The sequence below is a fragment of the Musca autumnalis genome, unplaced genomic scaffold, assembly GCF_047663935.1.
Source record: "Musca autumnalis isolate F117 unplaced genomic scaffold, ASM4766393v1 scaffold_5, whole genome shotgun sequence".
In the NCBI taxonomy this organism is placed as follows: domain Eukaryota; kingdom Metazoa; phylum Arthropoda; class Insecta; order Diptera; family Muscidae; genus Musca; species Musca autumnalis.
Genome location: NW_027412088.1, coordinates 193,401,289 through 193,429,255, shown reverse-complemented (window position 1 = coordinate 193,429,255; position 27,967 = coordinate 193,401,289). Strand labels below are relative to the sequence as shown.

At 39.3% G+C, this 27,967-nt stretch overlaps 1 protein-coding gene across 1 annotated transcript; it reads right to left on the bottom strand.

Moving 5' to 3' along the window:
* Positions 1-467: 467 nt before the first annotated feature.
* On the bottom strand, positions 468-26,864 carry LOC141386907 (cytochrome P450 6a22-like). The gene is made up of 3 exons (XM_073955809.1): positions 26,581-26,864; positions 5,172-5,941; positions 468-901 (listed from the first exon to the last, which is right to left on the bottom strand). Exons 1-3 carry the CDS (start codon positions 26,862-26,864, stop codon positions 468-470), a joined length of 1,488 nt encoding a protein of 495 aa, XP_073811910.1.
* Positions 26,865-27,967: the final 1,103 nt, after the last annotated feature.

The window sequence follows — 27,967 nt, the reverse complement described above, 5'->3', positions numbered from 1 at the left end:
GCATCACTTGGAGGCTCACAAAAACAGTTCATAACATTTGCATAGAAATGAGTTAAACTGGTAGGTTTACGTTTGGATAAGTTTTATTGGAGCGGACAAGCACAACAGAGAAAACAGAGGCAGAGTGTGTGATGCGAGAAATGTGATAAAAAGGGGGCAAAACAGGTATTTGATCCATTGACTTGTGAAAGAAACACAAAAGCTTTGTTGGCAAAAAGCTCCCTTTTAGGAATGATCGTGGCCTTGGAAATGAGGATGACGACGTTGGTTGTCAATTGCCATTGGTAAAGCATTTTCAGCAAATGACAAAACTACCCAACATTACGATTTAGAGATTTGTAAAATAATTGATGAAGATGAAGAGAAATCTGAAATCAGTTGTTGAAATCAGTATCTGGACAAAGGATCATGATCTCCCATAAATCAACCAAGATAGTTAGTAAATTAAATATTCTTCAACTAAATTTTCACAAAGTTTCCACTTTTAATTTAATTATAGATTTACTTGATAATACTAACATCTTTTTGGGATCAAATTGTAATTTCATTGGTGTCTCCGGACAATATGAAAACCTAAATCTTGTTAGAAGCATGGCTAAGGATAAAATCAATACCATTTTTGCAAAACGTTCACCAATACATATTCGTGGTCCAGCTCCAAATGGCATAAATGTTGGCAGTTGTTTGGCAAGTATATCCTCATTACTACTAGTAGCAAAGCGTTCTGGTATAAATCGTTCGGGTTGAGTATAATAATCTGGATTGCGATGTATGCCATATATGGGTATCATGACTTTGGTGCCAATGGGTATTGTTAGCGAATGTTCTTTGGTTTTTAACACACATGTTTGGCGACACACCCTTACCGTATAGGGGGCTGGAGGATGCAGACGCATGGTTTCTGAAAGAAAAGATAATTGTTACATTAATGTGTAAGGTGAACAAGTACATATTCTTAAAGAATACCTCCACGGTGGTCTTTTATTTTATAGAATACCCCCATTGTGGTCTTTTATTTTATAGAAGACCCCTACGGAGGTCTTATATTCTATAGAGGACTTCTACGATTGTCTTCTATTCGATAGAAGACGCCTACGGTTGTTTTCTATTCGGTAGAAGACACCTATTCTATATAAGATCACTCCTATTCTATAGGGACCCCTACGATGTTCTTCTATTCAATAGAAAAAAACCTAGGATGTTCTTCTATTCTATAGAAGACGCCTACGGGCCTCTTCTATTCTATAGAAGACGCCTACGGGCCTCTTCTATTCTATAGAATACGCCTACGGGTCTCTTCTATTCTATAGAAGACCCCTACGGGCCTCTTCTATTCTATAGAAGACACATACGGGCCTCTTCTATTCTATAGAAGACCCCTACGGGCCTCTTCTATTCTATAGAAGACCCCTACGGGCCTCTTCTATTCTATAGAAGACCCCTACGGGCCTCTTCTATTCTATAGAAGACCCCTACGGGCCTCTTCTATTCTATAGAAGACCCCTACGGGCCTCTTCTATTCTATAGAAGACCCCTACGGGCCTCTTCTATTCTATAGAAGACCCCTACGGGCCTCTTCTATTCTATAGAAGACCCCTACGGGCCTCTTCTATTCTATAGAAGACCCCTACGGGCCTCTTCTATTCTATAGAAGACCCCTACGGGACTCTTCTATTCTATAGAAGACCCCTACGCGCCTCTTCTATTCTATAAAAGACCCCTACGGGCCTCTTCCATTCTATAGAAGACCCTACGGGCCTCTACTATTCTATAGAAGACCCTACGTTTTTCTTATATTCCATAGAAGACCCCTATTCTATAGAAGACCCCTACGGGCCTCTTCTATTCTATAGAAGACCCCTACGTGCCTCTTCTATTCTATATAAGACCCCTACGGGCCTCTTCTATTCTATAGAAGACTCCTACGGGCCTCTTCTATTCTATAGAAGACCCCTACGGGCCTCTTCTATACTATAGAAGACCCCTACGGGCCTCTTCCATACTATAAAAGACTTCTACGTTTTTCTTATATAAAATAGAAGACCCCTATTCTATAGAAGACCCCTAGGGGCCTCTTCTATTCTATAGAAGACCCCTACGGGCCTCTTCTATTCTATAGAAGACCCCTACGTTTTTCTTATATTCCATAGAAGACCCCTATTCTATAGAAGACCCCTACGGGCCTCTTCTATTCTATAGAAGACCCCTACGGGCCTCTTCTATTCTATAGAAGACCCCGAAGGGCCACTTCTATTCTATAGAAGACCCCTGCGTGCCACTTCTATTCTATAGAAGACCCCTACGGGCCACTTCTATTCTATAGAAGACCCCTACGGGCCACTTCTATTCTATAGAAGACCCTACGGGCCTCTTCTATTCTATAGAAGACCGCTACGGGCCTCATCTATTCTATAGAAGACCCCTACGGGCCTACGGGGGTCTTCTATTCTTTAGAAGACCCCTACGGTGATCTTCTATCCTATAGAAGGCCCCTACGGTTGTCTTCTATTCTATAGAAGACCCCTACGGTGGTCTTCTATTTTAAAGAAGAGCCCTACTGGCCTCTTCTATTCTATAGAAGACCCCTAGGGGCTTCTTCTATTCTATAGAAGACCCCTACGGGCCTCTTCTATTCTATAGAATATCCCTACGGGCCTCTTCTATTCTATAGAAGACCCCTAGGGGCTTCTTCCATTCTATAGAAGACCCCTACGAGCCTCTTCTATTCTATAGAAGACCCCTACGGGCCTCTTGTATACTATAGAAGACGCCTACAGGCCTCTTCTAAACTATAGAAGACCCCTACGGGCCTCTTCTATACTATAGAAGACCCCTACGGGCCTCTTCTATACAATAAGAGACCCTTTCGGGCCTCTTATATACTTTAGAAGACCCCTACGTGTTTCTTCTATACTATAGAAGACCCCTACGTGCCTCTTCTATACTATAGAAGACCCCTACGTGCCTGTTCTATACTATAGAAGACCCCTACGTGCCTCTTCTATACTATAGAAGACCCCTACGTGCCTCTTCTATACTATAGAAGACCCCTACGGGCCTCTTCTATACTATAGAAGACCCCTACGGGCCTCTTCAATACTATAGAAGACCCCTACGGGCCTCTTCAATACTATAGAAGACACCTACGTGCCTCCTCTATTCTATAGAAGACCCCTACGGGCATTTTCTATTGTATAGAAGACCCCTACGGTGATCTTCTATTCTATGGAATACCCCTACGGGCCTCTTCTATTCTATAGAAGAAACCTGCGGGCATTTTCTATTTTATTGAAGGCCCCTACGCGCCTCTTCTATTCTATAGAAGACACCTACGGGCCTCATCTATTCTATAGAAGACCCCTACGGGCATTTTCTATTGTATAGAAGACCCCTACGGGCCTCATCTATGCTATAGAAGACCCCTACGGGCTTCTTCTTTTCTATTGAAGACCCCTACGGGCTTCTTCTATTCTATAGAAGACCCCTACGGGCTTCTTCTATTCTATAGAAGACCCCTACGGGCTTCTTCTATTCTATAGAAAACCCCTACGGGCTTCTTCTATTCTATAGAAGACCCCTACGGGCTTCTTCTATTCTATAGAAGACCCCTACGGGCTTCTTCTATTCTATAGAAGACCCCTACGGGCTTCTTCTATTCTATAGAAGACCCCTACGGGCTTCTCCTATTCTATAGAAGACCCCTACGGGCTTCTTCTATTCTATAGAAGAGCCCTTCGGACTTCTTCTATTCTATAGATGACCCCTAAGTGCTTCTTCTATTCTATAGAAGACCCCTACGTGCTTCTTCTATTCTATAAAAGACCACTACGGGCTTCTTCTATTCTATAGAAAACCCTTACGGTGGTCTTTGGTTCTATAGAAGACCCCTACGGTGGCTCTTCTATTCTATAGAAGACCCCTACGGTGGCTCTTCTATTCTATAGAAGACCCCTACGGTGGCTCTTCTATTCTATAGAAGACCTCAACGGGCCTCTCCTATTCTATAGAAGACCTCAACGGGCCTCTCCTATTCTATAGAAGACCCCTACGGGCCTCTTCTATTCTATAGAAGACCCCTACGAGCATCTTCTATTCGATAGAAGACCCCTACGAGCATCTTCTATTGTATGGAAGACCCCTTCGGCCCTCTTCTATTCTATAGAAGACCACTATGGGCCTCTTCTATTCTATAGAAAACCCCTACGGGCCTCTTCTATTCTATAGAAGACCCCTACGGGCCTCTTCTATTGTATAGAAGACCCCTACGGCCCTCTTCTATTCTATAGAAGACCCCTACGGGCCTCTTCTATTCTATAGAAGATCCCTACGGGCCTCTTCTATTCTATAGAAGAACCCTTCGGGCCTCTTCTATTCTATAGAAGAACCCTACGGGCCTCTTCTATTCCGTCGAAGACCCCTATGGACTTCTTCTATTCTGTAGAAGATCCCTACGGGCATTTTCTATTCTATAGAAGACCCCTACGGGCCTCTTCTATTCTATAGAAGACCCCTACGGGCCTCTTCTATTCTATAGAAGACCCCTACGGGCCTCTTCTATTCTAAAGAAGGCCCCTACGCGCCTCTTCTATTCTATAGAAGGCTAATACTGGCCTCTTCTATTCTATAGAAGACACCTACGGGCCTCTTCTATTTTATAGAAGACCCCTACGGGCCTTTTCTATTCTATAGAAGAACCCTACGGTGGTCTTCTCTTCTATAGAAGACCCCTACGGTGCTATTCTATTCTATAGAAGACTCCTACGGCGGTACTCTATTCTATAGAAGACCCCTACGGTGGTCTTCTATTCTATAGAAGAACCCTACGGTGGTCTTCTCTTCTATAGAAGATCCCTACGGTGGTCTTCTATTCTATGGAAGACTCCTACGGAGGTCTTCTATTCTATAGAAAACCCCTACAGTGGTCTTCTATTCTATAGAAGACCCCTAGGGTGGTCTTCTATTCTATAGAAGACCCCTTTGGTGGTCTATTCCATAGAAGACCACTACGGTGCTCTTCTATTCTCCAGAAGATCCTTATGGTGCCCTTTTGTTCTATTGAAGACCCCTACGGTGCTCTTTATTCTTTAAAAACCCCTACAGTGCTCTTCTATTTTTTCGAAGGCGCCTACGGGCCTCTTCTATTGTTGTGACATGTCACAACCTTGACTTACCTTGTAGTACCTGCTGTAGATATTCCATTTCCTTAAGATTATCAAATGAAAATTCATCGCCATGACTTTGCAGCACCTCCAGCACATTTTTTCTTGCAATTTCTTGAACTTCCGGATGTTTGGCCAATTCATAGAGAACAAACTCCAAGGTGTTTGAAGATGTTTCAAATCCAGCACCAAAAAATCCAAACACCTGACCAATCATCAATTCCAAAGATAGCACAAACTCTGAGCTAGATTCTTGATCTCTTTTCATTAACCCAATTAAGGTGTCCATAAGATCTGATTGTCTCTTTCCGCTCTTTTCACGATAGTCAATAATGTCTGAGACTAGTTTTACAAAAAAATTACTTAAATCTGGTTTGAAAATTTTGATATTAAAAAAATTTCCCAACCAACTATAGTGGCCCATAAGGCTGTCTAAAATTGGATGCCAACTATAATCGAAAAGTTTTAAAGCTTGTTGGCGAACCTGGGAGTTTGGATGTTCAAGACTGTTGAAAGCAATGCCAAAGGCCACATTGCCAATTACATCTGTGGTATAACGCGCACACAAGTCATGTATGGAAATGTGATTATGTTTCGCCTCTTTTGCTGCAATTTCAAGTTTGGAGGTTAATAACTCACACATTTTATAGAGTGTGGGAAAGATGGCTCTCATTTTTGCCGGTGAAAATACTGGCGACAACTTTTGCCTCAATGGATGCCACCATTTATAATCCAATCTTATTAAATTTGTGCTCAATGGATCATTGGGGTTGTTGAAGCCTCTATCCGAAAAGAATTGAAATTGTTTTATCATCACTGCTTTAATCAGCTCCATATCCTGCAGTATCAGAATTGTTATAAATGGTGATACTGCCACATTGAGTGGCTTTTGTTTTTTCTGCAATTCTAGATAAATATCTCCCAATACCAGACCGATTTGTCGACGCAGCAAATTATAAAGCAGTTTGCAGAAGCTAATCGTCTCCACGCCGTACTTCCGCCAGTGATGTAAGTTTTGTAAATATTTTATAATAATTCCAAAAATTATTATTGCAATTAATAGCAACCACATTTTCTTCCAGCTCGGTTTGTTTCTATCTACGAGGCCTGTTTCACTACTTACAGATGGTGAAATTATTTGCAATTTATTTTAAATAAATGCAAATGTCATTGAAACAAACCACGGATTGTTTTTCATAGAAAATTTGGTTGGCTGGCTGAGGTCATTGACAATTTCTTTTTGGAAACGATAAGAAACCTTAAAAAAAATAATGAATGAAATACAAATCTTCACCGCAAGTGGAAAGAATACGACTGATTGATATCAACGATTGGAGCTGATGAAACGACTCAGAGATTCGATAAGACATACCGGAAGATTTAAAATCATTCGAACATATTAAAAAGCTTTTAATTAGCTCTCATTTCGAGGTAATTTTTAAATAATTTCCCATTGCATTTTCTCAAGAAGTCTACAGAAAGAAGCCTCTTCTTATCACTTTTCAGTTTGAACACAAATGGACCGCTGGACACCAAGGGAAGTAGCTGTCTACAACAGTGGTAGCTGTTCCTCCCATAACCAAGCACAACAACACGCCCCTGCTTCTTCAAAAAATTATCCCACTTATCATTGGCTCACATCTCCACAGAAAAGCACGAAACTCCACGCCTACGCCTTAACCATCCATACAATGTAACAACAACGACAACAAGAAGCACTTGTTTTTCTTGCAAAAAAAAAAAAAAGAAAATGAATGGAAATTTAAAACGATGTCTTAATCTGTAAAATTGCACCTTTCAAGTTTTTACAACTTGATTTACATACTCACAAACAGAGTGAAGTCCAGAATGCAATGTGAGACAGAGAGACAAGTGGAGCCTAACTGGAGCTAATTAAATTTTCATTTGTTTACACAGTTGTTGTTGCCACCATGTGCCAAGTGATTTTAATATGGGGTCTTCACCGCCAACGTGTTGAAAATCAAGGAATGATTGATGGTTGCATTAGGAAATGCAATGGAAAGGAGATGTGAAAAAAGTAAGAAGAATGTATGTATGGTGTTGAAATTGTTTTTACACGTTGCACAAGGGGCATGGAAAACAATGTTTGGAGTCAAGGTTAAGGTTTTCGAGGGTTGAATGTGTTTCGCTGCTGATCCATAATCAAACATCCCAACTGATCCATAATCAAACATCCAAACCATATACAAAAACCAACTTTCAGAATCAGCCTTTCTTTCAGAAAGGGTCAATAGTAGCAGCCTTTCTATAAAAAAAGGATCCATAAAAGCAGCCTTTCTTTCAGAAAGGGTCCATAGAAGCAGCGTTTCTTTCGGAAAGGGACGGTAGAAGCAAACTTTCTTTCCTATAGGAGCACCCTTTCTTTCAGAAAGGGACTATAGGAGCACCCTTTTTTCAGAAAGGGGCTGTAGAAGCACCCTTTTTCAGAAAGGGATTGTAGAAGCACCCTTTATTTCAGAAATGGACTATAGAAACACCCTTTCTTTCAGAAAGGGACTATAGAAGCACCCTTTCTTTTAATAAGGGACTACAGACGCACCCTTTCTTTCAGAAAGGGACTACAGACGCACCCTTTCTTTCAGAAAGGGACTACAGACGCACCCTTTCTTTCAGGAAGGGACTACAGACGCACCCTTTCTTTCAGAAAGAGACCATAGAAGCACCCTTTCTTTCAGAAAGGAACTATAGAAGCACCCCTTTTCTCAGAAAGAGTCTATAGAAGCACCCCTTCTCTCAGAAAGAGTCTATAGAAGCACCCATTCTTTCAAAAAGGGACTATAGGAGAAACACCCTTTGCTTTGGATCGAGTCTTATGAAGTACCCTTTGCTTTGGATCAAGTCTTATGAAGCACCCTTTGGTTTGGATTGAGTCTTAAGCAGCACCCTTTGCTTTGGAAAGGGTCATAAGAAGCACCCTTTGCTTTGGAAAGGGTCTTAAGAAGCACTTAAGAAGCGCCCTTTGCTTTGGAAAGGGTCTTAAGAAGCACCCTTTGCTTTGGAAAGGGTCTTAAGAAGCACCCTTTGCTTTGGAAAGGGTCTTAAGAAGCACCCTTTGCTTTGGAAAGGGTCTTAAGAAGCACCCTTTGCTTTGGAAAGGGTCTTAAGAAGCACCCTTTGCTTTGGAAAGGGTCTTAAGAAGCACCATTTGCTTTGGAAAGGGTCTTAAGCACGCTTTGCTTTGGAAAGAGTCTTAAGAAGAACCCTTTGCTTTGGAAAGGATCTTAAGAAGCACCCTTTGCTTCGGAAAGGGTCTTAAGAAGCACCCGTTGCTTTGGAAAGGGTCCTAAGAAGCACCCTTTGCTTTGGAAAGGGTCTTAAGAAGCTTCCTTTGCTCTGGAAAGGGTCTTAAGAAACACCCTTTGCTTTGGAAAGGATCTTAAGAAGCACCCTTTGCTTTGGAAAGGGTCTTAAGAAGCACGCTTTGCTTTGGAAAGAGTCTTAAGAAGAACCCTTTGCTTTGGAAAGGGTCTTAAGGAGCACCCTTTGCTTTGGAAAGGGTCTTAAGAAGCACCCTTTGCTTTGAAAAGGGTCTTAAGAAGCACCCTTTGCTATGAAAAGGGTCTTAAGAAGCACCCTTTGCTTGAAAAGGGTCTTAAGAAGCACCCTTTTCTTTGAAAAGGGTCTGAAGAAGAGCCCTTTGCTTTGGAAAGGGTCTTAAGAAGAACCATTTCCTTTGGAAAGGGTCTTAAGAAGCACCCTTTCTATTGGAAAGGGTCTTAAGAAGCACCCTTTCTATTGGAAAGGGTCTTAAGAAGCTTCCTTTGCTTTGGAAGGGGTCTTAAGAAGCCCCCTTTGCTTTGGAAAGGGTCTTAAGAAGCACCCTTTGTTTTGTAAAGGGTATTTAGAAGCACCCTCCCCATTGGAAAGGGTTTTAGAAGCACCCCCTCTTTTGGAAAAGGTTTTAAGAAGCTCCCATTAGAAGCATTTTTTTCTTTGCATGTTAGGATCTGCGGCTGTGTTACCATATCTAACGTCTTCTCTGCAAAAAAAATGTCTTTGAGAATGCTCCCAGGCATCGCAAACATTTTTTATAACACTAAAAACCAAACTACAATCGTCACGTTAATAGTTGTGTGCAATAATCGATCTCTATTTTAAAGGTATTTCCGCAACGATATTTTTTCGCGTAAGTATTTACAACAATTAGGTACAATAAAATTAGTTAAATCAGTTTATTGCTATTGCGTGATGCTGACTGAATCTATTTTTTACCGCCATCATCCATATTATTACTTTGAAGTAATCAAAAAAAAAAATGAGAGACGAGATTATCGATGGCCTGCCTCATCATCATCGTTGTATTTGATTTTATTGTGGGTCAATTGTCAAGCGCCCCCTTTTAAACTTGTGCAATCTTGCAGCTATCAAACCTCATAGACGAAGAGATAGCAGTTTATTGCAAACATCTAGCACTTGATGATTGTGGACAGTGGTACGAAGAGCAAAAGAGGTGAAATTTTATTTATAAAATAAATTTTGATTAGTAACTCCTAAAAGTATGCTTTGAAATTTAAAAAGACATCAATAAATGAACGAACATATTACAAAATTTAGAGCAATGATGGAATTCCTCTATATAAATTTATGCAGCAAACGAAATGAGAATTTTTTTTTTCCATTCGAAATGAGCTATCAGACCTACGCTGTTGCATTGAAGAAGCTTATCTATCGAACACGGTGAAACGCTAAACTCAAGCCAAACGTTTATTTTGTTTCCACCTTAGGTTATTTTAAGAACTTGTCCTATACGACCGTATACTTAATTATTTAAATACCTATCAGGTATCAAAATACATCAAGAAGCGGTAAAAACCTACATATCGGAATCAGAAGTAGGATATAAGATAGAAACGCTATCAACTTATTTAACGAATGTTGAAATAGTAGATGATGAAAGGGTAACAACCCTTATTTACTGCACCTTACCTGCAAGTAACTTGCAGAAAGTTGTGTATATATATTATAGTCAAAACTTAAATTTTTTCGAACTTATACATGCATGTGTAAACGTTCGGAAAAATTGAAGTTACTTTCAAAGCACTTACATTGATTACTGACAAGGAAATGTTGTCGGCAGTGAGGTTGATAGTTGGTGTGGCAGTGAATATGTGTGAGTGTATTGGCATTTTTCGAACTGTCACTTGCATGTGTAAACGGGGGGTTATTATCCCAAGAAGCTAAAAGTACTTACAACAATGTTACTAGTTTCAAAACCAAGTTTCGTATAACTACAGTTGAACCTCGATTATCCGTGAATCGATTATCCGGGAACTTCCATTATCCGGGATAGAAAATAAATTTTGGCATTTTTTTCATTTCCTCTATTTTTCATTATAAAAAACTTCATTATCCGGGAGTAAAAGCACACTTTCCACATAATTTCATTAAGCAAACAAAAGGTGAACAAGAGAAAAGTGGAAATTCTTCCGTATTACACAAGTTTTGTATTTATGGTATCACTAAAACCATGGGGCAAAGTCAATTCAGATGAATCTGATAAAGATTAAGATGTATCCTTCTAAAATTTGGTGGATTATTTGTTAAATATAATAAAAATTACATAGTTTATTATTATTGCTCAATACTATGCCATTTTTAATCAAAAATATGTTCAAAAACTGCATAAAAACATTGTCTCCATTACACGCAGAGAAAAAAATATGTTTGATCCAACAATATTCCAAGAGCAAAATATGTATTGTTAACATATTGTTGGATTCCTTATGTAGTATTGTGAATCCAACAATCGTTTTTGTTAAATCCGAAAATAGTTTGTGTCAACTGAACAATATTTCTCTCTTTTCTTTCTCTTCTCTCGCTATTCGATGCCGTGTTGAACAAAACAATTTTGGTGAGTTGTGGTGTTTGTACGACATGCAGCCTTTATCTTTGTTTTTGTGTGTATGTATACCAACAATGAGACTCTTGTTTTTATTTGTTTCTGTTTTGTTTCATTCTTCTTCTTTATTTCATTCTTCTTTCCTTTTCATGTTTGTTATGGTGTTTAATTATTCCTTATGTTGTGGTGGCTGCTTGTGGCTTTTTGTTTGTCTTTGTTGTCAGCTAAAGTAGCAAACCATGATGAACGCAATCAATGCTCGTAATATTATACGCGATATTTATATCAAAGTTGTGTGGAAAGTGTATATGAGAAGTATATACACTCAAATCAAAAAAATTAGTATCTGGTTTTCAGAGCTGAAATCGATTATCCGTAATGCCTCCAGTCCCGACCATCACGGATAATCGATGTCCGACTGTATATATTTCAAATTTTATGAAAGAGACAACAATTTTCAGATTTTGTAGCAGCACAATTCCCGAAATGCCCCAATGGTTTCGATGATTTAACAACAATTTTACGGGAAATTTTCATGAAAACCCCGAAAAGGAAAAACTTTGTGTTTTACATTCTCGAAAACGAACACAAAATTAGATTCAGTTCCAAGTCGGACTATGTCGTTTATGTGTTTTAAATGTTGCAGAATGCAGCCCTGAGAACTTAAACAGGTTGTCTCCTCCCGGTGGACCACTTGCATTATGAGGCTGCGATCTTGCCGGTGCGTCGGCACAACAAGATGTTGTCGATGCATCTAGTGGATAGGCATATCAGGAAAGGTCTTCATGATGTAGAACAGAGACGAATACCCAGAGTGAAAATGTCTCGTATCTAATGCAGAGGAAGACTCATATGTGATTTGTGTAGAAAAGTCGCCCAAGGTTACGTTTTTCTCCCGACAAATGAGTCTTTTATGATCAGAGAATGCGCTCATATTCCAGCTTTTTAATCGCGCAGTCGGATCTAAAAATAATCTAATTTGATTTAAAATTAAAAAAATGCTGGCTGGGACCATACTCATTACTTAGTAAGGAGTAATATACTTATATTTGCCAAATCTCTAATGTCATTCTAGTAAGAACATTCCGTCAGTGCATGTCTCTAATCCTCAGTCATCCCACATCATCCTAAATGTGTCACGTTCAAAAATGCATTCAGAGAGCCGTGCCGCGTCAGTAAGAATCCCAGACTCGTGCTAAAGCGGTCCAGTACGAATTTAGCGTCACGAACAAAATCATACATCATCCTCCCTTTGTCATTGTTCGTCCACTTAATCCGTCACCATCAGAAGCACGATCCCGAAGGATTGAATTGGCCCGCCTAATATCCTCGTCCATCACATCAGAAGGCCCGACCCGTCGGTCATCAGTCAATTTCAACCCACGCTTTAACTTCTAATTTGACTGACGATACACAGATAGACCTGCTAACATGACTACACTTTGACACGACAAGAACTTTCTTCGATCTAAAACAAACTCAGCTGCGGCCTGCTATACAGGTGCACTATATGCTGCAACCAGTATCCCACTATATGTGGTACGCACAGAGTGCCTGCTCCAGTCACTCCGCAAGACCCATCTGACCATAACAGCAACAGCTGTCAACATATCCTTCAATTGATCAAAATGTGGATAATCACGGCAAGAGTGCATCGATCAAAATAAATCTTTGTATGTCGATAAAGGACCATCCTATAGGACTATGAAAAACTGGTTCAATGAATTCAATCGTGGCGGACACTCGCTAAGAAACGAAGGTCGTGAAGGTTGCCCAAAAACGGCCGTGGTGCCAAAAAAAAAAAAATTAAGCCGCGTGTGAACGGATAATCCAAGATCGCCGTATTAAATACCGTCAGATAGAGACATCCTTGGGTATTTATTCCACCAACTAACATTCGAGATTGCATGAACACCTGGCCGAAAAAATGGATTTTCTCGCTAGATTCAGCAAAATTGGTCAATCGCTCAAAAAAGGATCTCGTGGATTAGTGCAAAGAAATTGTGCAGAAAAACAATCGCGGTGCTTCAAACGGCATTTATAAGATCAGCACATATGACGAATCTTGGATCTATTGTTAGAAGCCCGAAACAAAACAGGAATCGACCGTTTGGGTCTCCGAAAGCGAGCCAAATCCAACCAGAGTTGTTCATGGAAATAGATCTTCGAAGCAAATGTTTGCCTGTCTCTTTGGCAATACTGACCGTGTGGCGACTCTACGGCTTGAGAAATAAAGTACGGTTAATTCTGAAAATTACACTACAATTTGTTTGCCTGAAGTCTCCTGATAAATTCGAAAACCGAACAAGGGAAGACGAATTGTTCTGCATCATGACAATGCGAGCTCTCAAACATCGATTCAAACCAGCGCCTGTTACATCGGACAAAACGTAGAATTGATGGGTCTTACGCAGTACAGCCTCGACTGGGGATCCAATGACTTCATTTGATTCCAGCAAATCAAAAGAAAATGCGTGGTCAAAGATTTTTGTCGCCAGAAGATGTTGTAAAAGCGTTCAAAAACCATGTTTTGGAGGTGTCTCAATCAAGCCACTGGTAATATATCAACCCAACACATGGTAATATGTCAAACTTTCCAAAAAAAAAAGTCAAATGACACCTGGCGACACTGCGAGTTGCCTAGGCCAGAAGGTTTTTTAGTATCCCTCGTAATCCTTGTAACTTAAGCAGGATGGCATTCTTGCTTACGTAATTTCTGAAAAAAGAATAAGGAACGGCAGAGTCAAAATCGAAACAACTTAAGAAAGAAAGACAGCCGCTTATCTACCAATGCCCTGTGGCCAACCTGCTTTCAGCAGCATCAGCGCCATCTAGTCACCAGCCACCACAACACCCACTCGGTAGGAGTCTAACTCTCAATTAAGTTAAGCAGATAATCAAAATATGCACAGATATTGGGGGCTGTTCTGAATGAAAATTCCCAGTGAGTTTTGTCTTTCCGCTAACTCCTGCAGCAGAGAATCCATCATGAGATTCCAAATGAATGGACCACAGACCCTTACCGTCTGAACGGGACTGTCTGGATCCCATGACACAAGCCCTTCTTTCATTAAAATAACATGACCAGAAAACAAACTTCTAACTTCAGGACAACTTAGCGAGCTCTCTTAAGAAAGCATGGCATTACTCCAATTGGTTTTCTATTTGTTTCGAAAGCTTATCGGATTCAAAATTGTAATTAAATATTCCTCACATTTTCCTTTTCCTAGCAAGTGATCCACCTTACCCCTCTTAATCACTGTACTACCATCCTCCCCAAAAATAGTGTGAATAGTTACAAAATAATTGGTTTAGTTCACTACACATTTTGTTTTAGGATCACACACACATTTTGGATGAAGTACCAAAAGTACTGGAATGCTGGCGACTTCAACACAGGCGATAGATAGTCATAATCATTGAGATGATCATGCTCAGCCATTCTTAAAGATGTTTGGAGCATGATGACTAAGCGACTAGGTGATGTTGCACGTACTCAACCAACATGACGGTCATAATGAAGCTTGTACTTGTTTCTCCCTTCTCTTTAAGGCTGAACCAAAATGTGCACCAACTACCTTTTTTGGGAGCAATACCCTGAATCTCATATAATTTGTTTTTGTGTTTTACAGGTTTGTAGGTTTTTGTTTACTTGTTTTTTGGCGGACCTAGTTCTGAAGTGTGTGATTGTTTGGATTTGCCAACTCACTGAATGAATGTTTTATGCAGACTCTTGTCTACCTTGGAGGATGCTAAATGACGAAGTGCATTGACAACAACGTCATCAATGTGGGAATATTTGCAAAATGTGTATATTTTGTTTGGACGGTCATACAACAAAAGTAGAGAATTAAAAAAAACAACGCAAAATTATGCCTTTGTACGAGGGCATGTCGAATTTTCTCAGGTTGTCCAATTTGGGTGACCATAACAAGAATATGGAAAATATTATTTTTAACAAATGACAGAGGATAAATTGCTCGGGCCTTCTGATCTGGTGGATGGGGATGTTATGATAATCCTTCTGGAGCGTGCTGATGATAGGTTGCAAACTAAACGGACGAACAGTAACAAAGGGAGGTTGACGTACGAATTTATTCGTGGGCCACGTTTGTACTGGAATGCCCAAACTTTAGCATGAGTCTGTGAACACCTGGTCACTCTAACAGAATAGTCACTTCATCACACACAAATTATTTTGTAATTGTAACAGATATTTGTGGTCTTCAGTTACCACACAAGACATGCTTCCTCATGCACTTCTTATTTCTATGACTCTCTCTTCTATATAGAGGTATAACAAAAAACGCCAAGCTTCAAAAATGTTGTAATCCACACAACAAATTACAATATATTGCATTATGTGGTACAAGTAAAGCATCAGTTTTTTTGGTTGTTCAAACCAACCTCAAACCGACCAACCAACACACACGAAAATGTGTCAAAAATCGTGATCATCCTTTTTGTTGTCGCTTATTTTTTTTGTTTGCCTTGTTGCCAACCTGCCGGCAACAAAAACAACTTGGCAAATGGTGCAGAAATGAATGCGTTCAATGACAGCGACAAATTGTTACCAGACAACATGGAGGAGGATGGTGGATGGATGGACCGAATAAACTATGAGTTCATTTATTGGATGGATTAGTTGTTGGAGGATTTAATATTACACCCGCCAAATGCATGCATAAGCTCTTCGCTTGCCTGTCATATGTGGCAATTTTATGCAACTGCTAAAAAATGCACGCTCCAAATAATTAGATTTTAATATAATTTAAACTCAGTGTTCTCATATAAATGATAATAAAAAAAAAACTATTTTTGGAGGTGGTAACCAAACGTTCAGAGATAATTTGTAATCTACATTGAGAACGTGTAGAAGTGGTAGCAGCAACAAGTGAAGGTGATTGGCTCTAGGATGGGAGGAAATTGTGCCATATTAAAGATACCCTACATTGAATATGGGTCTATCTGCACTTACAAAGCCAATTACTGCGGAACAGATCCGTCAGTCGACACAACATTTTACAGAATTTTACATTTTTTTATAGAAGCACCCTTTCTTTCAGAGAGGATCTATAGAAGCACCCTTTCTTTCAGAGAGGATCTATAGAAGCACCCTTTCTTTCAGAGAGGATCTATAGAAGCACCCTTTCTTTCAGAGAGGATCTATAGAAGCACCCTTTCTTTCAGAGAGGATCTATAGAAGCACCCTTTCTTTCAGAGAGGATCTATAGAAGCACCCTTTCTTTCAGAGAGGATCTATAGAAGCACCCTTTCTTTCAGAGAGGATCTATAGAAGCACCCTTTCTTTCAGAGAGGATCTATAGAAGCACCCTTTCTTTCAGAGAGGATCTATAGAAGCACCCTTTCTTTCAGAGAGGATCTATAGAAGCACCCTTTCTTTCAGAGAGGATCTATAGAAGCACCCTTTCTTTCAGAGAGGATCTATAGAAGCACCCTTTCTTTCAGAGAGGATCTATAGAAGCACCCTTTCTTTCAGAGAGGATCTATAGAAGCACCCTTTCTTTCAGAGAGGATCTATAGAAGCACCCTTTCTTTCAGAGAGGATCTATAGAAGCACCCTTTCTTTCAGAGAGGATCTATAGAAGCACCCTTTCTTTCAGAGAGGATCTATAGAAGCACCCTTTCTTTCAGAGAGGATCTATAGAAGCACCCTTTCTTTCAGAGAGGATCTATAGAAGCACCCTTTCTTTCAGAGAGGATCTATAGAAGCACCCTTTCTTTCAGAGAGGATCTATAGAAGCACCCTTTCTTTCAGAGAGGATCTATAGAAGCACCCTTTCTTTCAGAGAGGATCTATAGAAGCACCCTTTCTTTCAGAGAGGATCTATAGAAGCACCCTTTCTTTCAGAGAGGATCTATAGAAACACCCTTTCTTTCAGAGAGGATCTATAGAAACACCCTTTCTTTCAGAGAGGATCTATAGAAGCACCCTTTCTTTCAGAGAGGATCTATAGAAGCACCCTTTCTTTCAGAGAGGATCTATAGAAGCACCCTTTCTTTCAGAGAGGATCTATAGAAGCACCCTTTCTTTCAGAGAGGATCTATAGAAGCACCCTTTCTTTCAGAGAGGATCTATAGAAGCACCCTTTCTTTCAGAGAGGATCTATAGAAGCACCCTTTCTTTCAGAGAGGATCTATAGAAGCACCCTTTCTTTCAGAGAGGATCTATAGAAGCACCCTTTCTTTCAGAGAGGATCTATAGAAGCACCCTTTCTTTCAGAGAGGATCTATAGAAGCACCCTTTCTTTCAGAGAGGATCTATAGAAGCACCCTTTCTTTCAGAGAGGATCTATAGAAGCACCCTTTCTTTCAGAGAGGATCTATAGAAGCACCCTTTCTTTCAGAGAGGATCTATAGAAGCACCCTTTCTTTCAGAGAGGATCTATAGAAGCACCCTTTCTTTTAGAGAGGATCTATAGAAGCACCCTTTCTTTCAGAAAGGATTTTTAGAGGTACCATTTCTTTCAGAGAAGATCTACAGATGCACCCTTTCTTTCAGAGAGGATCTATAGCAGAGTGAGGCAGAGAACATTTTTGGGTCTCTCTTGTGCTCTCAATGAGCGTAAATTTGTTGTTGTTCACAACGTGTTAGCATCTACACAGGCTGTGAGCGATAACAAATTTACGCTCACTTAGAGCACATGGGCTCTCTTGTGAGTCACAATGCCTCCTCCTGATCTATAGAAACCCCCTTTTTCAGAGAGGATCTATAGAAGCACATTTTTTCAAGGAGGATCTATAGAAGTACCCTTTCTTTCAGAGAGGATCTATAGGAGCTCCCCTTCTTTCAGAAAGGATGTATAGAAGCACCATTTCTTTCAGAAAGGATCTATAGAAGCACACTTTCTTTCAGAAAGCATCTATAGAAGCACCCCTTCCTTCAGAAAAGTTCTATGAAAGCATCCTTTTCAAGGTAAAGGGTGCTTCTTAAGACCCTTTCCGAACTTAAGGTTGCCTTTTAAGACCCTTTCCGAAATAAAGGGTGCTTCTTGAAACCTTTTCCAAAGTAAATGGTGCATCTTAATACCCTTTCCGAAGTAAAGGGTGCTTCTTATTACCCTTTTCGAACTAAAGGGTGCTTCTAAATACACTTTCCGATGTAAAGGGTGCTTCTTAATACCCTTTCCGATGTAAAGGGTGCTTCTTAATACCCTTTCCGATGTAAAGGGTGCTTCTTAATACACTTTCCGATGTAAAGGGTGCTTCTTAATACCCTTTCCGATGTAAAGGGTGCTTCTTAATGCCCTTTCCGATGTAAAGCGTGCTTCTTAATACCCTTTCCGAAGTAAAGGGTGCTTCTTAATACCCTTTCCGATGTAAAGCGTGCTTCTTAATACCCTTTCCGAAGTAAAGGGTGCTTCTTAATACACTTTCCGATGTAAAGGGTGCTTCTTAATACCCTTTCCGATGTAAAGGGTGCTTCTTAATACCCTTTCCGATGTAAAGGGTGCTTCTTAATACACTTTCCGATGTAAAGGGTGCTTCTTAATACCCTTTCCGATGTAAAGGGTGCTTCTTAATACCCTTTCCGATGTAAAGGGTGCTTCTTAATACACTTTCCGATGTAAAGGGTGCTTCTTAATACCCTTTCCGATGTAAAGGGTGCTTCTTAATGCCCTTTCCGATGTAAAGCGTGCTTCTTAATACCCTTTCCGAAGTAAAGGGTGCTTCTTAATACCCTTTCCGATGTAAAGCGTGCTTCTTAATACCCTTTCCGAAGTAAAGGGTGCTTCTTAATACACTTTCCGATGTAAAGGGTGCTTCTTAATACCCTTTCCGATGTAAAGGGTGCTTCTTAATACCCTTTCCGAAGTAAAGGGCGTTTCTTAAAACACTTTCCGAAGTAAAGGGCGTTTCTTAAAACACTTTCCGAAGTAAAGGGCGTTTCTTAAAACACTTTCCGAAGTAAAGGGTGCTTCTTAGTACCCTTTCCGAAGTAAAGGGTGATTCTAAATACCCTTTCCGAAGTAAAGGGTGATTCTAAATACCCTTTCCGAAGTAAAGGGTGCTTCTTAATACCCTTTCCGAAGTAAAGGGTGCTTCTTAATACCCTTTCCGAAGTAAAGGGTGCTTCTTAATACCCTTTCCGAAGTAAAGGGTGCTTCTTAATACCCTTTCCGAAGTAAAGGGTGCTTCTTAATACCCTTTCCGAAGTAAAGGGTGCTTCTTAATACCCCTTTCCGAAGTAAAGGGTGCTTCTTAATACCCTTTCCGAAGTAAAGGGTGCTTCTTAATACCCTTTCCGAAGTAAAGGGTGCTTCTTAATACCCTTTCCGAAGTAAAGGGTGCTTCTTAATACCCTTTCCGAAGTAAAGGGTGCTTCTTAATACCCTTTCCGAAGTAAAGGGGGCTTCTTAATACCCTTTCCGAAGTAAAGGGGGCTTCTTAATACCCTTTCCGAAGTAAAGGGTGCTTCTTTATACCCTTTCCGAAGTAAAGGGCGCTTCTTAATACCCTTTCCGAAGTAAAGGGCGCTTCTTAATACCCTTTCCGAAGCAAAGGGTGCTTCTTAATACCCTTTCCGAAGTAAAGGGCGCTTCTTAATACCCTTTCCGAAGTAAAGGGTGCTTCTTAATACCCTTTCCGAAGTAAAGGGTGCTTCTTAATACCCTTTCCGAAGTAAAGGGTGCTTCTTAATACCCTTTCCGAAGTAAAGGGTGCTTCTTAATACCCTTTCCGAAGTAAAGGGTGCTTTTTAATACCCTTTCCGAAGTAAAGGGTGCTTCTTAATACCCTTTCCGAAGTAAAGGCTGCTTCTTAATACCCTTTCCGAAGTAAAGGCTGCTTCTTAATACCCTTTCCGAAGTAAAGTCTGTTTCGTAATACCCTTTCCGAAGTAAAGGCTGCTTTTTAATACCCTTTCCGAAGTAAAGGCTGCTTTTTAATACCCTTTCCGAAGTAAAGGCTGCTTTTTAATACCCTTTCCGAAGTAAAGGCTGCTTCGTAATACCCTTTCCGAAGTAAAGGCTGCTTTTTAATACCCTTTCCGAAGTAAAGGGTGCTTCTTAATACCCTTTCCATTTTTCCTGTTGTAGAATGGACACATTTAAGTATAATATTTATTTATTTTTTTTTTTTTTTTTGTTTATCTGGATTGCCAGCAGTAGGGTAGTTCCCAACAATTTTCAATTTATGTCACTATGTCATCTCGCTCTTCGTCTCCGACTGGCAGTTACTGAAAATATTAAACAATAAACCTTGCAATTTAAAAATATTTTCTATCTTCATGATTGATGATAATGATGATGATCATCATCAACATCATCTGCAGCAGCAATAGAAAAACCAAAATAAAACTAAATGGAAAGGACTTTACTGAAGCTGAAGCCAGTAGCAATGGTAACAAAAAAATGAAATCAGTCCTCGCAATATGGCAAATAATAATAAAACGAAAAAACAAAAACAACTAATAAAACCCAACTTAAACTCAATTACAAGCTGGGTCTTCAGCTAGACCATACCTGCATGCGAAAAAAACAGATGTTTAACGAATCCAAAGACTCTCGCAAACAAAAAACTAACAACAGAAAAAAGGTAGGCTGTAACCAAGTAAGTGGCTAATAAAATAATTGCCCGCGAGGCCTTAGAGTTGCTGCAAATATTGGATGATGCAAAGAAGAGCCTATTACGCCAAGCTGTAGATTTTAGTAATTTGCATTTTTTCTTCGTTAAAAATAACTTTTTTTATTTTTGGTCAATTTTTACCACTTAATTTGTCATAACTAACTGTCGGGCTGGCTATCAGCACGCTGTTGCTACTAACTACAACTAATGGGCCTAACTTAGCTGACTCAGATGATGTTGATGACATGGTGCTAATTTGCCGAAAAATTAATATCTTTCTTTGTAGTGCAAACCTAATAAATGCATGATTTATTAGCTAGCAGACGGTTATCTGCCTGGAATGTGCGAGTTAGTTTTTGATACCAGACCACAGATTAATAAAAAAAAACAATTCGTCCAATTGCTCTAAGGCCATTCATTCATTGTTGAAGTGGGGATGTTATTTAATTACATTTCAAACAAAATAATCATAAAACCTTTAAAAAATTAATCTCATTTTTTTATTTGAAATTTAGGCCACAACAATTGAAAGTTTCCAATCAACATTTTTATTGATTCAATTTCGTAGAGATTAACAATCATAATTTGTCAGTTCACAAAAGAGCAAAGATATGCCGACAAATATTTAATGTTTCGAAATGAAGCGATCTGATTTCTTTAATAAAAAACTTATCTTATCATAATTGTTGTTGTTGTTATTACAATTTGCAAACTGACAGGTGAAAGGGTCTTTGCAAAAAATAATTTGCGCAAGCATTTCAAGTATGCCAAATATGTGTTTGATTGAGTGTGGGAAGTGGTAACAAATTGGAAATTTATTAAATGGGAATTATCAATGGTCGATTACTTCAAAATTTGTTTATGGTGAAAGTGCGAAGTTTGGAGAAGTATGCTGATGGCTTAAATTCATTAATCAAAAGCTCTTTTGGGAAACAATTAATGAATGAAGGCCGTTAGTACTTCTTAGGACTTCTTATAGAAGACCATTGGGCTTTTTTCTTATAGAAGGCCATTAGGTCTTCTTCTTATAAAAGGCTGTTAGGTCTTCTTCTTATAGAAGGCCATTAGATTTTCTTCTTATAGAAGGCCATTAGCTCTTCTTCTTCTTCTTATAAAAGGCCATTAGGTCTTCTTCTTATAAAAGGCCATTAGGTCTTCTTCTTATAGAAGGCCATTAGGTCTTCTTCTTAAAGAAGGCCATTCGATTTTCTTCTTTATAGAAGCCCATTAGGTCTTTCTCTTATAGAAGGTCATTAGATCTTCTGCTTTTAGAAGGTTATTAGGTGTTTTTTTTGTAGCCGGCCATTAGGTCTACTTCTCATAAAAGGTCATTTGGTCTTCTTCTTATAGAAGGTCATTAGGTCTACTCCTCATAAAATATCATTGGGTCTAACTCTTATAGAAGGTCATTAGGTCTACTTCTTATAGAGGGCCATTATATATTATTTTTATAGAAGGCCATCAGATCTTCTTTTTATAGAAGGCCCATAGGCCTTAAGGCCGCAAGGACTTCTTATAGAAGCCCATTAGGTCTTCTTCTCATAAAAGGCCATTAGGTCTTCTTCTTGTAGAAGACCATTAGGTCTTCTTCTTATAGAAGGCCTTAAAGTCTCCTTCGTATAGATCGCCATTAGTCCTTCTTTTTATAGCAGAAGATTAGGTCTTCTTTTTATAGAAGGTAATTTGGTAAAGGCGATTCTTATAAAAGGCCATAAGGTATTCTTCTTTTAAAAGGCTTCTTCTTATAGAAGGCCATTTCTTCTTTATAGAAGACCATTAGGTTTTTTTCTTATAGAAGGTTATTAGGTGTTATTCTTATAGAAGGTCATTAGGTCTACTTCTCATAAAAGGCCATTAGGTATTCTTCTTATAGAAGGTCATTAGGTCTACTTCTAATAATAGGTCATTAGGTCTTCTTCTTATAGAAGGTCATTAGGTCTACTCCTCATAAAAGACCATTAGGTCTACTTATTAAGAAGACCATTAGGTCATCTTCTGATAGATGACCTTAAAGTCTCCTTCTTATAGATCGCCATTAGTCATTCTTTTTATAGCAAAGATTAGGTCTTCTTTTCATAGAATGTCATTTGGCAAAGGGCATTCTTATAAAAGACCATTAGGTCTTCTTCTCATAAAAGGCCATTAGGTCTACTTCTTATAGAAGACCATTATGTATTATTTTTATAGAAAGTCATCAGATCTTCTGTTTATAGAACGCCAATAGGCCGTAAGGACTTCTTATAGAAGGTCGTTAGAACGTTAGAACAATGCCATTAGGTCTTCGTACAATTGACCCTTAAGGCCTGCGTACATAAGCTGCTCTGCCTGATTGCCTTGCTTTCCTGCTTCATTTTTGACATAATAAAAATAAAAGAATAAAGAAGACCGAGGAAATTTCGAACTGGGTTGCCCTTTTCTTTTTTATTCTTTTGTCAGAAGTAAGCAAGGTAAGCAGGCAAGGCAGCTTATGTACGCAGGCCTTTAGGTCTTCTTATAGAGGACCGTTAGATTTTTCTAATAGATTCTCCTTCGGCCTTCGATTACTTCTTTTACTGAGCGATCCATGCACCGTGGTTCCGCCCGTTGACAAAAATTTAACAATTTATGGCGACAAATCGTTGTCTAACTTCCTTAAAAATAAATTTTTTGTAAATGACTTTTTGTGCTATTTTTAATATCATTACTTTAAATTTATGTTAAGTTTTACTAATGTTGGCCCCGTAACCCTGCGGGACAGTTGAGTTTATGTATTGATTGTCAAAAACCCAAAACTTGCCTGTGTGACGTAGGCGTCCAGACAACTGCAAAAAAAGTAGTCGAATTATGAATGAAAATCGTCGATTTCTTTTTGTTTTCCGTTCACATATTTTGTTTTTATTCATGTTCTTTTGTTTTCAACACATTTCAATTATTATCTCACTTATTTTTGCCAAAAATTTTAAAAACTTTGTCTGTGAAAAAATGATGGACAGTTGGGAGACAGCCGACAAATGTATGTATGTGTTAGTAAATCAGAGTTGTATTTGAAGACAGACTGTCTGGTGTAAACGCCTAGCAAGGGCAAACCCATATTTTTTTTAATACAGGGGAAAGTCTCTAATTAACGATAAAACAAGATCCAGCTGTCCCCAGCTACAGATGTTATTCCCCTTATACAGCCAACTCGATTGGAAAATTTGGCTAAAATCGTCAAATACCGAATTATATGGGACCTATATCTAAACATGGACTTATAATGAACATTTGTTGCAAGGAGGTATGTTGTTCCCTCAGAACACAAAATGCAAAATTACAGCCAAATCGATTGAAAAATTTGGCTAAAATCGTCAAAATAAAAAATCGGGCGGTACCTTTATATGGGTCTACACTCAAATGTGGACCTACATTCATTAAAATCATTTTTTCTCTCTTTTGGGCTCGTTATAAAACTATGTTTAAAATTTCGAGGCGGTAGCTCGATTATAACTATTTTTTGGCACTCCTTTCCATACAAGTGGGACCACTGTGCCATGATGTGAATATCGTCAGCATAAGCAAGTAACATGTGACTATTGGTGTATATCAAAGTAAGACAATGTGACTCACGTGACCTTAAATTTACTCTCGCTCACAACTTGTGTAGACTGGTGGTGAGCGAGAGTAAATTTATGCTCACGTGAGTGATATTGCCTTACTCTGGTGTATAGTGGTATATATATATACAAAGCCGAATAAGCATTGCGGGGATACCAAATCAAGATATGTCTTGAAATAGCTTTGAACGTACGGGGCTGTCGAAGGCTGTTTTATAATCGACAATAATAGCTAATTTAGACTTGTCATAAATCCTCGACTGAATTTAATAAATCCACTACAAATCTCATTGCATTTAGATATACATTTTGGAGGATTTAAATGACAGTCAGGTGATTTTTGTTCATAGCACAATTACCAAGGTAGATGCATCAGCCCATCTGATCGAATTTGAAACGTCAAAAAAAATTTTGTTAATTGAATTCGTCCCAAAAAACATACGTCAAATTACAAATTTATTGTTTAATACTGAAAATGTTAGCACATTATGCTAGTCCCGGGCCACTCTAGAATAATTTCACCGAAATTTTAACGTGAAATTATGAGTCTCTAGATTGAGTTTCATAGTAGAGTATAATCATGAAATTGCTGTAATGGGGAATTCGGCCTAAGAACACCTAATTTCATGAAATTTTTTAATGAAATTTACTCTAGTGAGACCTAAAAATTGTAGGTGAAATGTATCTGCAAATCGGATGCCAGCAATCACGATGTTAGGTCAGCCAAACTTGTCAAGTAGAAAATAGGTCTGTACGATAACTTCGCAAGTAAAAAGTACTTGCAAGTACTTAGCAAGTTCTCAGTTACTTCTCTCCACTAATTTTACTCTCTTGAAGCTAAAAATTTTGCAGAATGTTATCGAACAAACAACAATTTGCAAAAACTTGCAAGAAGTCAGCTGATTTGACAAACAAGAAGTTTTAGTAAGACTATGTTTACATTTACGAAATCGAGTTGATTTCAACTGTCAATTATATATATATATATATGTCCTTTATTTACATCAGTATATCTTACATAAAAAAATTGCATTAATTACATAAAAAACAGATGTAAAAAGTTCAGGTAGAACATAGGGCATCGACAAGCTCTCTCCATCTCCTTCTATCATTGGCCAGATGTTTTGCCTGGCCCCAGGATATATGGGCTGATTCAAGCTCTCTTTTTGTACAACGGATCCATGTGTTTCTTGGGCGTCCTCTCTTACGTTGTCCTTGCGGATTCCAGTCTAGAACTGTTCTGGCGATGTCACTGTGTGGTCGCCGAAAGATGTGGCCTATCCAAGTCCATTTCCTCCTTCGAATTTCTACCTCGACAGGGCTACAATTGGTTCGGAGTAGTAGTTCCGAATTTGATATTTTATTAGGCCAGAAGATTCTTAGAAGTTGGCGTAGGCACCGATTGATAAATACTTGGAGCTTTCTAGTGGTCGCTTGCGTAAAACTCCAAGTCGTACAACCATACAGTAGAATAGATTTGACACTGCAGTTAAATATCCTAATTTTAGTTGTGATTGATATGGCACTACACCTCCAGACTTTATTGAGTGATCGGAACGCATTTCTAGCTTTGTTAATACGATCGTTGATATCTGCTTCTGATCCGCCGTCTTTGGTAATCTTGCTACCTAAGTAACAGAAGTGTTCTACGTCTTCGATAATTTGACCAACTTTTGAGGCATTTCGGGTAAGCGATTCCAATTTGGTTTTGATGTGGTCGAAGTTGTGGGCGAAAAAGCAAATGTCATCTGCATAATCGATGTCGCCAAGGAAATCATTTACATTCCAACGAATGCCATGGGGGGCCTCGATGTTTGTTATCTCTAGAACAGAATCTAGAAGTATAAGGAAAAGTGTGGGGGACAAGAGACATCCTTGCTTTACTCCCTTACTGGTTTCGAAGGGTTGACTTTCTTTGCCGTTGAAACGGACGGACGTTTTGGCATCTCTATAGAGTTCCCTGATTAGGGATACAATTTTAGGAGGGAGGCCTTTATTTAAAAGGGCGTTCCACATAGCATCTCGGTAAACGGTATCAAAAGCTCGCTCGAAATCCACGAATAAAAGATAGAGAGGTGAGTTTAATTCAGCAGACTGTTCTATAATTATACGTAAGGAGTTGATGTGATCTGCACACGATCGACCAGGGCGAAAACCCGCCTGTTCCTTCCGTAAAATTGAATCGAGCACTGGAGATATGCGGTGTAGTATAAGTTGTGCCATTACCTTGCTAATTGCGTTTAACAATGTTATTCCTCGCCAATTTTTACACTGGGTCAAATCACCTTTTTTTGGGATTGTAACAATTGTGCCATTTTTCCATTCGTTGGGAAAGACATTTGTCTTCCACACGTCTCTTATAATTGGGGTGATAGTTTGCGCAATGGGTTCCGCTCCATACTTGAGTAGTTCCGAGGGTATGTTATCCGGACCAGCTGCCTTGCCATTTTTGAGTGACTTTAGAGCTCTTAATACTTCTTCATACGTAGGTGGATCTGTATTTACATCTCTCCTCGGGTTGCGGCGTAATGTAGAAGTAGAAGTATTTGGCTGTGTCTCATTATCTGTAGGGTTTTCAGTGCTGAAAAACCGACGCCAGCGATCTATTTGCTCATCAGGGTTGCTTAATTCCTGTCCGTTTTCATCCTTGATTGTTGAAATAGGCCTAATATTGTTGCCACTCATTATCTTAATTGTTTCGTATACACCACGAATATTGCCAATATTAGAAGCTTGTTCTGCTTGTTCAGCTAGTAATATAAACGTTTGTCTCTACGAGCTAAACGCTTAACAGTATTTGCGGCGGTACGGTAGTTAGCTTTGGCCTGTGTTTTTGCTTCATTTGTTTTGGATTTTAGGAATATATTGCGTAGGCGCTTACGGTGTTTTATTGCCTCGAGAGTCTCGCTTGTTATCCATGGCTTCAGAGTTTGCTTTGCAGTTCCAATGACGGTGGTCGCTGCTTCTCTGCACGTTTCTGCTATATTTTCCCATGTATTCGAGTTGCTTCCTTGGAGCCTTTCAGTAAGCATTAGCTTATATCTGTGCGCGACTTCTGGGTTTTGCAGTTGCAGAAGATTTAGTTTATTGCGCTTTTGATGTTGACGCTTTACAACGGCCGGGCGTAAACGTAGAGTAGCAACTAACAGCATGTGATCACTATCGATATCGGCACCGCGTCTCGTTTTTACATCCATCAGCGATCCCAGGAAAAGTTTGCTGATGAGAATATGGTCAATCTGGTTTCGTGTGTGACCATCTGGGGATTCCCATGTGTATTTGTGAATATTTTTATGTGCAAACTTTGTGCCCCCAATAAATAAACGGTGTCTAGCACAGAAGTCAACCAGTCTATCGCCGTTTTCGTTTCTTATGTCCCCAAGGCCTTGTGTGCCCATGACAGTGCTTAAATTGCTGTTATTGCAACCCACTTTTGCGTTAAAATCACCGATAATAAGCTTGATGTCCCCCTTCGGTAGAGAGTTCATAACTGCATCAAGCTGAGAGTAGAATAGGTCTTTTGATTCTTCATCGTCTGGTTCCGTTGGGGCATAGCACTGTACGATGGATATCTTGCGAAACTTTGAGTTAAGCCTTACCATGATTATGCGCTCGGATATGGTCTTATATCCAAGGAGGGCTTTGTTCGCCTTTGGTGATAATATTATCCCGACCCCATTTTTTCTGCTAATAGCATTCCCAGAGAAAATGAAATTGTATCCGTTTTTGAGTGATAATGTTCCGGAATTCGTCCAGCGGACTTCACTTAGTCCAAGGACATCTAAACG